At 52.0% G+C, this 12,441-nt stretch overlaps 1 protein-coding gene across 1 annotated transcript in view; it reads right to left on the bottom strand.

Annotated features, from left to right (window-relative positions):
- LOC118217017 (dynein assembly factor 5, axonemal) overlaps window positions 1–12,441 on the bottom strand; it is a 31,717-nt gene that overhangs the window by 3,713 nt on the left and 15,563 nt on the right. Inside the window, exons 9-13 of the mRNA XM_035398747.1 lie at window positions 11,036–11,204; window positions 8,371–8,518; window positions 4,073–4,223; window positions 1,678–1,834; window positions 649–840 (exon numbers count right to left, since the gene is read on the bottom strand). Of these exons, the coding sequence (XP_035254638.1) occupies window positions 649–840; window positions 1,678–1,834; window positions 4,073–4,223; window positions 8,371–8,518; window positions 11,036–11,204 (817 nt within the window). The remainder of the gene's footprint in view (window positions 1–648; window positions 841–1,677; window positions 1,835–4,072; window positions 4,224–8,370; window positions 8,519–11,035; window positions 11,205–12,441) is intronic.

Genomic DNA, 12,441 nt, shown 5'->3' with positions numbered 1-12,441 from the left:
GCAGCCGCCTGGGGCGGGGCCAATACGGGCGGGGCTGGGCGGGGCGGGGCACTGACCGAGCAGACGCTCCTCAGAGCTCAGTGGCGTGGGAGCCGCTCAGAGCGCCCGCGCCACAGCCCCGTTGCCGCCCCCTTATGATGGACGGGTGAGGGCAGGACGCCTGCCGTTCAAGTAACGCAGGGGGCTCCCGAAAAACACACAGCGCCCTGTCGCTCTCAGGGCAGGGGTCACGGGTCGGCCCCGTCTCCCTCCCGCTTATAACACACTCCCCCTGTGATGTCACTGTTATCACCATCGTCATCAACATCGTCTTCCTACAATAACATGACCTCAGTGCTGTAATCTGTCTCATCAGCGGTCTGTGTGTCTGTGTGTCTGTGTGTCCGTGTGTCTGTGCGTCCGTGTGTCTGTGCGTCCGTGTGTCTGTGCGTCCGTGTGTCCGTGTGTCCGTGTGTCCGTGTGTCTGTGTGTCTGTGTGTCCGTGTGTCTGTGCGTCCGTCTGTCTGTGCGTCTGTGTGTCTGTGCGTCCATCTGTCTGCATGTCCGTTTGTCCATCTGTCTGTGTGTCCGTGTGTCTGTGCATCCGTGTGTCTGTGTGTCTGTGTGTCTGTCCGTCCGTGCGTCCGTGTGTCCGTGCGTCGGGCTCACCCAGCACGTGGTCCTGCACGCTCCTCTCGGGGTCGTCCATGTGCAGCAGGAGCTGCTGGAACAGGAAGTGCAGGTGTGGGCGGCAGGTCTGCCGGTCGTAGCTCTCCCCCAGACTGGAGAGCCAGCAGCCCAGAGCACTGACAGCCACAGAGCGCACCTCCTGAGAGCTGTCATCTACACGCTTCAGCAGCTCTGTGTGCACACGCATGTATACATAAATATATACATACACACAAATATATATATATATACAGATATACACACACACACACATATACATAAATATATACATACACACACACATATATATATATACAGATATATACACACACACACACACATATACATAAATATATACATACACACGTACACACACACATATATATATATACAGATATATACACACACACACACATACACACACACACACATATATACATAAATATATACATACACACGTACACTCACACATATACAGATATATACATACACACACACACACACATATATACATAAATATATACATACACACGTACACACACACATATACAGATATATACACACACACACATATATACATAAATATATACATACACACGTACACACACACACACACACATATATATACAGATATATACACACACGTACACACATATATACATACACAAATATATACACACATGCACACACACACAAATATATACACGCACATGCACGTGCAGTGTGGTGTGTATAGAGTGCAGTGTGTGGGGTGTGGTGTATGGAGTACAGTGTGTGGGGCGCAGTGTGTGAGGCGTATAGAGTGCAGTGTGGGCGCAGTGTGTGAGGTGTACAGAGTGCAGCGTGTGGGGTGTATAGAGTGCAGTGTGTGAGGTGTACAGAGTGCAGTGTGTGGTGTATAGACTGCAGTGTGTGAGGCGTATAGAGTGCAGTGTGGGCGCAGTGTGTGAGGTGTACAGAGTGCAGTGTGTGGTGTAGAGACTGCAGTGTGTGAGTGCTGTGTGTGGGGCGCAGCAGCGTTTGGGGTACCGGGGTAGATGGTGTTGAGGCAGTCGGGGTGCAGCTCGGGGCCGATGAGCCGCAGCAGGCAGAGCAGCGAGCGGCAGGCCAGCAGCCGGGACGTCTGGGAGTCCTCATCCAGACCTGCCAGCACCCGAGGGGTTAACTCAGCCTGCACGCCCAGCAGCTGGAGAACAGGAGGGAGAGAGGGTGAGTCTGACACGTACGCACACACACGTGCTTACACACACACACACTTATACACATACTTACACACACAGACACACACACGTACTTACACACATACACACTTATACACATACATACACGCACACACACACACGCGCGCACACACACACACACACATACACATACATACACGCACACACACACAACACACACATACATGCACAAACACACACACATACGCACACACACGAACACACATACATACACACACACACACACATACATACACACACACACACACACATACGCACACACACACACACACACACACATACATACACACACACGCACGCACGCACACACACACACACGTACTTACACGCATACACACACACACACACACACGTACTTACACACACACACACACACGTATACACATACTTAGACACACACACATGTACATACACACACACACATATATACACGTATGTACATACATACACACGCACGCACGCACGCACACACACACACACGTACTTACACGCATACACACACACACACACACGTACTTACACACACACACACACACACGTATACACATACTTAGACACACACACATGTACATACACACACACACATATATACACGTATGTACATACATACACACGCACGCACGCACGCACACACACACACACGTACTTACACGCATACACACACACACACACACGTACTTACACACACACACACACACGTATACACATACTTAGACACACACACATGTACATACACACACACACATATATACACGTATGTACATACATACACACACACGCACGCACACACAATGATCCATAAACACAGAAAACCCACAGACATTCAACCATCCACAAGACAATGAGAGAACAAGACAGGAGCCGTGACACTGGAAAGTCGATTATATCACACAAGGGTTTTATAAAAACACAAGATCAGGGACAGTGGCCTCAGTTCACTTACCAATGGATAAAACAAGAGTCTGCAGCTCACGTGGACAGAAGTGTGTGTGAGAAAGTCTGAGACCACAGCACACAGTACTAACTGAATATTCAAAAGCTTCAAGAAATTGTCTGTCTTTCTTTTTGGTAACAAAAACTAAACAAAAGTATGCTTTGTTGAGAGGGAGCTGATGCACCTGTTCAGGTGGAGGTGACATGGGGGTACAGTCATCACAAAGGTGGAGGTAGGAAGTGATGTGACAATACAGTCGTAACTGGGGGTGGAGGTCATGTGACTGCAGTGGAGGTCGTAACTGGGGGTGGAGGTCATGTGACTGCAGGTGGAGGTCAGGGGCAGGGTCAGGGCCTGGTTAAGCGATGGCTGTGGCCCACAATGACAACGCAGAACAGAAGCGGAACTGTCCCAGCACCCCCAATCGCCCCTCCACCCCCACACACCTGCTGCCCCACGAGAGCTAACAGAGGGAGGGAGGGATGGAGGGATGGAGGGAGGGAGGGGGAGAGAGATGGGGGGAGAGATAGGACAGGGACGTACAGTACAGGAGCTGCTGAAGTGGAATGGTCTCAGAGTTAAATCCATAAAGCTTGTTTTGGAAAGGGGAGGACAGACACTAGAAATGAAGTCTCCAGATGGGCAGATGACCCCGCAGTCAGTCCACTGACTCACATGCAGGTGTTTGCTCTGTGTGCAACACGTGCTGCTGCTCAGCTTGTGTGCGTGAGTGTGTCTGCGTGCGTGTTTGTGACAGAACCATGCCCATCCAACTCCATGTGTTTTAGATTAGAGTGTGAGGAGGAGTGTGTGTGTGCTTGGGAGAGTGAACTTATGTATGTGTGAGCATGTGTGAAAGTTTGTGTATGTGTGTCAGGATGGATGAGTGTGAGTGCGTGTGTGTGTATGTCTGTGTGTGTGTGTGTGCATGTGTATGTCTCTGTGTGCGGGTGCATGTGTGTATGTCTCTGTGTGCGGGTGCATGTGTGTGTGTGTCTGTGTGTGTGTATGTCTCTGTGTGTGTGTGTCTGTGTGTGTGTGTATGTCTCTGTGTGCGGGTGCATGTGTGTGTGTGTCTGTGTGTGTGTATGTCTCTGTGTGCGGGTGCATGTGTGTGTGTGTCTGTGTGTGCGTGTGTATGTCTCTGTGTGCAGGTGCGTGTGTGTGTATGTCTCTGTGTGCGCGTGCAGGTGTGTGTGTGTGCATGTCTCTGTATGTGTGTATGCGTGCTTGCACGTCTGTGTGTTACCTGTGGAGGAGCGATGGCGCCGCCCTGCAGGAGGGCGAACAGGCAGGTGAGGGCGGCGGTGCGGATGGCGGCGGCGGTGCGGCCCGCGTGCCACTCCAGGTTAGGCAGCAGCAGCTCCTTCAGAAACGCCTCCAGGTGATCGCTGAACTTCCTGCGTGAGGACAGGACAGGGACACGGGACACTTCCTGTTCACTTACCGGCGTAAGGTGCACACGGTTTTCTCAAAGACGTGTCTGAACAAGGACGTGCGTTTCGTTTGTAATTCGACATGCTCTCGGCACAAGGGGATCAGAACGGAATTAACACACGATGGGTCTCAGGGGATCATACTTCAAACGCTCGCGCCTTTAATTCCTGACGGCAAGGCGTTGTAGGACAGACACAGTATCCAGCCCCAAAACCTCATCTGAGAGCTCAGGGTCCCCTCAACTAGTCCCGGCTTGGGGAAAAGCTAATCATGTAACGCTATAGGTACTGAGAGAGGGAGGGAGGGAGGGAGAGGAGGGAGGAGGAACATCTGGGTGTCCTTCAGTTCCCTTCACTCTGTCCTCCAGCCTTTCATCCATTCATACACACACACACGCACACAATATAGTAATATCAAAAGCAGTGATGATGATGAAAAAAAATGATGGAAAGAGAATCTGCTCTGTGAATGAAATTCACACACTCACTTGAAAGTTTTTTTTTCTTTTCTTCCCTACTTTACTATTTGGCCAGACAGTAAGAGCATTAAATTTCTCCACGTGCACTGTAATATGCAGATATGCTTATGCCACTAGGGGGCGCTTGTCCCCCATTAATCCTGTATACAGCCTGTGGAAAAAAGCCTCAATTCTTGTTCTCTGTTATGCTGATTTAAATGGCCCAGAATGACATAAATACTGTCAGACCTGGAAAAGTCTATTTCCATCACCTTAAGGCACTCCTCACACGAGATGCACAGAAACACACACACATACACACACCGCTACACAAACACACATACAAATGCAAACCCACAAATATACAGCGCACGCGCACACACATCTACACACAAACACACCTACAAGCACATACATACTCATTTACACACACACACACACACACGCACGCACTCCTGTGCTCATCCCTTAGCCCCTCGCCCCAGCGCTCTGGGGAAGATGAGAGCAGAGACCTGGCAGTTCAGGTATCACCTTATCGCCACTTCCAAGCGCTCCGCTTGTCCGACAGCTCATTGTGCAATTACAGAGCTGTCGCACCACCCAGGCGCTGCCTGATCTGAGCCAGCACCTCTCGCCCCCCCTCATTCATCTGCGCCCACTTTCTCTCCCCATCTGGCACGATGGAGGGATCCTCTCCTATTTACCTTTCATCTAGTCCCTTAAAAGCACCACATGAAACAGACGAGCCGCGTTTAAGAACAAACACCTTCTTCTTCTTCTGCTCGTTCTCCAGAGGTGTTATTACAGCACATCATTCAGGCTCCGGAGTGCAGAATTACGACTTTGCCATCATCATCATCATCCTCATCATCATCATCGCCATCACCATCAATCATCATCGCCTAGGATACAGTGAAGTGTTTTTTTGGGCTGCAGTGTGCCCTTTGTCTCCTGACAGTTCCCCCCTGGGTTTTGGGAACCTCCGTTGTCACATGACGGCTGCTTCTAAACTTTGCGATTCTCGGCAGGGGCGGGGCAGGGGCGGGGCAGGGCGGGGCAGGGCGGGGCGGGGCGGGGCCCGGTGGGTTATCTGCTTAGACGAGACGTGCGAATTAAAGCAGAACTTGTGCTCCAAGTTTAAAGCTCGCAGATTTATGGCAGGGGTTCCCAAACACTTTCCATTAAACCGACCCCTAAAATGCCCCCATTATCCAAAAGCCATTCCAATGTTGCAGCTTATTGGCTATTCACACACGGTAGTGATATCACTCTGACAAGGGACTGTGCAAGACATGCTGCTATTCTGTACAATATAGCCAACCAGCCTTGTGTTGAAGACTTCCTTATCCAGACCAACTAACAGACGCTTACATTTTTACATACTTTCCACTTACACAACTTCTCTATACACACTGAGCAATTGAGGTTGAGTACGTTTGCTCAGGGGTACAGCAGCAGTACCCAACTTGGGATTTGAACCTGCAACCTCGGAGTTCCGATCCCAGTTCAGTCCCATATTCAATCGCTTATATAAGGATAGTCTGTGGGCACGGTCTCTAGCTCCAATATCATAGTTCTCACTACTAAGTGCTGCCCGTCAAATGAAAAATTTATGGAAATTGCTTCCTCAAACTGCTTAATTGACTGAGGATGAATCGTGGCCCCGGGAGTTTAAACTTGAGGATGAATCGTGGCCCCGGGTGTTTAAACTTGTGGATGAATCGCGGCTCTGGGAGTTTAAACTTGAGGGTGAATCGCGGCCCGGGAGTTTAAACTTGTGGATGAATCGCGGCCCGGGTGTTTAAACTTGAGGATGAATCGTGGCCCCGGGTGTTTAAACTTGTGGATGAATCGCGGCCCGGGTGTTTAAACTTGAGGATGAATCGCGGCCCGGGTATTTAAACTTGAGGATGAATCGCGGCCCGGGTATTTAAACTTGAGGATGAATCGCGGCCCGGGTATTTAAACTTGAGGATGAATCACGGCCCGGGTGTTTAAACTTGAGGATGAATCACGGCCCGGGTGTTAAACTTGAGGATGAATCGCGGCTCTGGGAGTTTAAACTTGAGGGTGAATCACGGCCCGGGAGTTTAAACTTGCGGATGAATCACGGCCCCGGGAGTTAAACTTGCGGTTGTGTAAAAGGGTCAGAGGAGGCTGGAGAACTCCAGCAAGGCCCAGTCAGCCCCACGGGGCGGTCGGGCGATGAGCAGTCCGACCCGGCACTGACCGCAGAAACCGCAGAACACGCCCCTCGGGCTTAACCCCGGGAACCCCACACCCCCACCCTCACACCCCTCACACCCCCTCGGGCTTAACCCCGGGAACCCCACACCCCCACCCTCACACCCCTGGGGCTTAACCCAGGGAACCCCTCCCCACACCCCCACCCCCCACCCCAAACCAACCGCACGCAGCTGAGACGAGGCAGATGAGAGAGCGGCACAGGAATCCGGTGGCTAGGAGTCCTCCCCACCCGCCCTCCTCTCATCTGCTGCGGTCGGATGACATCATTCTGCTCCATTCTGGAGGGGGGGGGGGGGGGTGTGTGCTGCGGTCGGGCCTTACAGCATAACTAACATGCTGATGATGGATTCCTTAGCTCCCCACCCCCCACCCCCCCCCGGCCCAACCATGATGGTAAATCCCAACAAACCATGATTCATTTGGAAAGAGGGCACAATCCAACTCTGATCAAGTTGGATCAAAACCCCTGAATCCAGAACGTGCCACACACTCGCCAAACCCCCCCCCCCCCCCCGCCATCTCTCTCTTCCTCTCCCTCCCTCTCTAGTTCTGCCTCTCCCCCCTCGCTGTCGTGTGCTGGCTTGTATTTTATTTCCTAAAGGACATGGGACAGTCTGCAGGCTTTACGTATCTGTTCACTTTGTATTAAGAAGCGGAAAGCAGAGGACTACAGACAGAGAGCCAGGGAGCAAAGTGCAGAGAGCACCACAGCAGAGTCCAAACCCCCAGCCACGGTGGGGGGAGCATGTGTGTTGGGAGGGGATGGGCGGTGGCATTTGTACATGGGTTAAGCATGGGGCACCCCCTATGGACTGTGCTAATGGTCTCCCCCGGTTGTGCTGTATGTTCTGTTCTCCGGGAGTGAGAGGCGATATTGCCCACTGGTTTTGCCCAGGAAGCGCGTGCGGGATTGACCCCATACCCCCCCCCCCCCCCCCCCCCCCCCCTCCAGCGCTCAGGGTTGAGCAGGGGGAAAACCACACGTCCAGGGAGTCTCCTGCAAGGCAGCTTTGTGCTTATTTTTGGCAAATGGGGGGGGGGGGGCACTGGGAAAACTATTAATCACGTTAATAATGGAGTCCAAAGCTAAAGAGATGTACAGCTGCCCCAGCCGTTCTCAGAGACAGGAAAATAAACGCAAGAAATTAGGCCAAGATCACACCCTTCCCTAACGAGCATGCGGAAAGCAATATCAGCCAGAACACAAATCCAGCTGCTGCCAAGCGGGTGGGTGGGTGAGTATGAGAGTGTGTGAGCGTGTATGTGGGTGTGTGCGCACAGTGTGTGTGGTTGTGCGTGCGTGCGTGTGTGTATGTGGTTGTGTGTGCGTACAGTGTGGTTGTGTGTGCGCACAGTGTGTGTGTGTGTGTGTATGTGGTTGTGCGTGCGTACGCGTGCGCTCCTACCCTTGCGAGTCCAGGGTGTTGGGGGCGTCCAGCAGCAGTTTGGACAGCAGGGTGAAGAGCTGCAGTCTCATCTCAGGGTCTCGACTGGGCTGCACAGAGTCCTGCAGCAGGGGCATGAGCAGCGGGAGGAACTCTCCTATAACTGGCCCTGAAAGGTACACACACACACACACACCACGCATACGCGCACCAAACACACCCAGACACACCACACCACGCGCACACACACACACACACCACGCACACACACACACCACGCACACGCGCACCAAACACACCCAGACACACCACACCACGCGCACACACACACCACGCACACACACACACCACGCACACGCGCACCAAACACACCCAGACACACCACACCACGCGCACACACACACCACACCATGCACATACATACACATGCACCAAACACACGCGCACCAAACATGCACACACACACACACACACACACACACACACATACACGATGGAATGAGAACAGGCTGTTCATGCATCACATTTGTTCCTGAAGGATTCCACAGGTCCCAACTAAACTACAAACCAAACCCGATAAAGCTGTCCATACATGTACAACATTATTGAAGGATTCCATAGGTCCTAATACAGACCACATACAACTTTTCCATGCGTGCATAATTCATTTTATTACATTTGGAGGAAGGACTTTCCAGGGTCAGTGAAATACCAATATAACCGCTGCACGTCAGAAATACAATGGGAAGCAGTGGATCACCAGGATGATCAACCTGGAAGCCATGAAACTGAGAGGAGGGGGCCCTGTGATTCACACAGTAGCCATTACTGTAGCTACCATTACTGGAAGTCACAGGAGGGAATTATGGGAAGATCAGAGGAGGACAGAGAGGAAATCCTCAGATGCTGAGGTCTGCACACCGTCAGGGAGAAGGAGCAGCAGAGGACCAGCATCATCAAGCAGGAATGTGCTGATCTAAACACACACACACACACACACACACACACTCAAACACACGCACACGCACACACACACTCAAACACACACGCACACACACACACACACACTCAAACACACACACATGCACACACACACTCAAACACACACACACTCAAACACACATGCACACACACACAGACACACAGATGCATGGACATACACAGACATGCACTCATATGCACATACACAAACAGAGCCTTAAGCACACACACACAAACACACACACACGTATACACACACACACACACACACACACGTATACACACACACACAGACACACAGATGCATGGACATACACAGACATGCACTCATATGCACATACACAAACAGAGCCTTAAGCACACACACACAAACACACACACACGTATACACACACACACAAACACACACACACACACACACGTATACACACACACACAGACACACAGATGCATGGACATACACAGACATGCACTCATATGCACATACACAAACAGAGCCTTAAGCACACACACACAAAGAAGAGATGCCAGAATGCAAGTCTCCAGGAAATGCAGACATACTGCCGATTACTAGGCATGTGTGTGTGTGCGCGTGAGAGAAAATGAGAATGTGTGTGTTTTATTTTCCACAGGAACAGAAGGTGCCAGAAGGATTCCCAGACGTGCAGACCCAGAGAGCAGGGCCCGGCCTGAACGAGGGAGGAGATAAGGGCGAGGAGGAGAGAGAGAGAGAGGGTGAGTGCGAAAGGGAGGTCAGCGCTCCAGACAGACGCTCTCACGCTCCTCTCAGACCAGACACCGAGAAAAGAAAAAAAAAAAAAAAAACTCCCAGCATGCCGCGCTGCCTCACCGACCACGGTGGCGAGGGGTTAAACCCGGGACTTCACTTAAAGAAAGGAAGAAAGAAAGGCAGGAATGAAAGAAAGAAAGGCTCTAAAGTGCCCTGGGTGCAGAGGAGGTCAAGACCAGGCCGCTTTGGGCCGGCTGCGCCTCTCCGGCCGCGTTTGAAGATTGACCCCCCCCCCCCCGCCCCGCCCCGGGCGCTATCGGTGGGCTTCACAGCGGGCCGGGCCAGCCCCAGGCTCGGGGCTTAAGGGGACATACTTGGGCTCCTTAATGCCTTCCATTCAATTAGCCGCAGGAAGAGAGGGGGGCGGAGAAGCTCGGGGGGGATGAGCGGGGTGCGGAGGTGCGGAGGTGCGGATGGGAGAGGATTACTGTGATTCTGAGAAGTTAAGTGACGTCTCGGCACCAAAGTCAGCATTTAAGACCCCCCACCCCCCTCCCCAAACAGCTCCACAGACCCCCTTCAACACCACAGCCTGGGGGGTTAAGGGGGGAGACTGAGGGCCAGGTTCACCTCAATATGGTCTAATTCCCGCCTTTTTTGTCAGTGTGCTGTTCTTTTTATTGACTTTATTTTAAGGGCTGGAGTGGTCATGGAGGGGGGACCTGGTGGGGAGGAGGCATTTGGGAATACAAATTTCACAATTTGGTTCATAACTCTTTGCAATTAGCGTAATACCCCACCCCCCCTTAAACGAGCAGCACTGTTTAAATACAGACGCTGGTCAGATAACGAGCATATTTAAGTCAACATTCTGCTGATTTAGGAAGACTGCCCCTCAGGTTACTGATAAATGAGAAGCCTTGTGTTGTCCAAAATTAGAGATGTTCACATCCCCCCTCCTCCCACATCCCGTACCTGACTGCATGACGAGCACTTCCAGCTGCAGTCTCTGGATGGAGTAGTTGGTCCAGGCGCGCTGGGTTTGGGACAGCCAACCAATCAGCTGAGGCATGTGCTGGCGGTATAGCTCCGCCTCCCCATCCAGCCCCAGCACTGAGCACAGCGCCCTCGTCGTCTCCTCCACCTGAGAGTGAGTACGTCAGTCAATAATCAGTACTTATTATTATTATTATTATTATTGAAATGTCCTGGAGGTAAGACAGCATGTATGTCATGAATAAAGTTCAGTCAAATTTGCACTGAAGTTGAGAGCAAAAAGAGAAGCAGTATTGTACTGCACACACAACCAACCGTCCACAGAAATACACAGTGACAGCAATACTGCACTGATGTGGACTCAAAGCGGACTCTCAACAGAGACTGACACCAGCTGGACCCAGCTGTGCAAAACAGACTCTTCCAGGGAATTTATGGAGAAGCAACCCCAAATCCAGAAATGCGCCCTCCTGCTCCACTGAACCCTGACTGGACAGTGACGACCGGGGCACTGAGACCGCAGCAGCCAAATACCAGGATGCAGGCCTGTTCTTTCCCGTCCTCCCCCCTCCTCCTCCTCCTCCTCCGTGGAGCGGGTAATAGCCACTGTTTAGATTCAGGTGATGTCACTGTTTGTGCTGAGCAGGGCTGCTTTTCCTCCTCCTCTCCTTCAGAGCCAGATGACTGCGCGATGAGTCATCATCGCCGGCCCCGCCTCTCCGGCACGTAATGGCCGCCGTGGCGGGATGCCGCCGAGCCGGCAGCACGAGGGGCACGAAACACCTGCTGCGCCACACCCCCCCCCCACCTCCCCACCCTCCCACTTTTCACCAGCCGTTTGGTCTGACGTCCCGCTGCAAAAGGTGCAATTTTGGCACCCTCTGACTAAGTGGATAATCATCGCACTCTTTGACATCCCCCTTTGAACTGAAGCGAATGTTACATTCCTCAGATATCTCCCCCGCCTGAACAGAGCGCGCTCAGAGTTATAATAAAGAACGGGAGGAGTGGAAAAAGAGGGATGGGGAACGGCCACGCGTTCACCCAAAAGGAGGTGGAGAGGAGACACGCGCACGGGGAGATGCGATTGGTCGGGACTCGGGACGACGTCATTCGGCAATGTGTTCAAAAATGTGACTTTGACCCCCTTTCGCTTGGACCCTGTGAACCTCCCATCTGTTTTGTCATCAACCCCGGGGTCTGGCAATGATTTCAAAACCAAACATCGCCATCGCAAGGGCAGTGGTCCCGCCAAGTAAAACCACTGTGAAGTGCCTAATGGAAGCAGACACTGGCACTGTTTCTAACCGTGATTAGCGGTAGCCGTTGTTCGTAGCGGTAGCCGTTGTTCGTAGCGGTAGCCGTTGTTCGTAGCGGTAGCCGTT

The sequence above is a fragment of the Anguilla anguilla genome, chromosome 17, assembly GCF_013347855.1.
Source record: "Anguilla anguilla isolate fAngAng1 chromosome 17, fAngAng1.pri, whole genome shotgun sequence".
Lineage (NCBI taxonomy): Eukaryota > Metazoa > Chordata > Actinopteri > Anguilliformes > Anguillidae > Anguilla > Anguilla anguilla.
The sequence above is the reverse complement of the archived record's forward strand: the minus strand, read 5'-3'. Positions and strand labels throughout refer to the sequence as shown.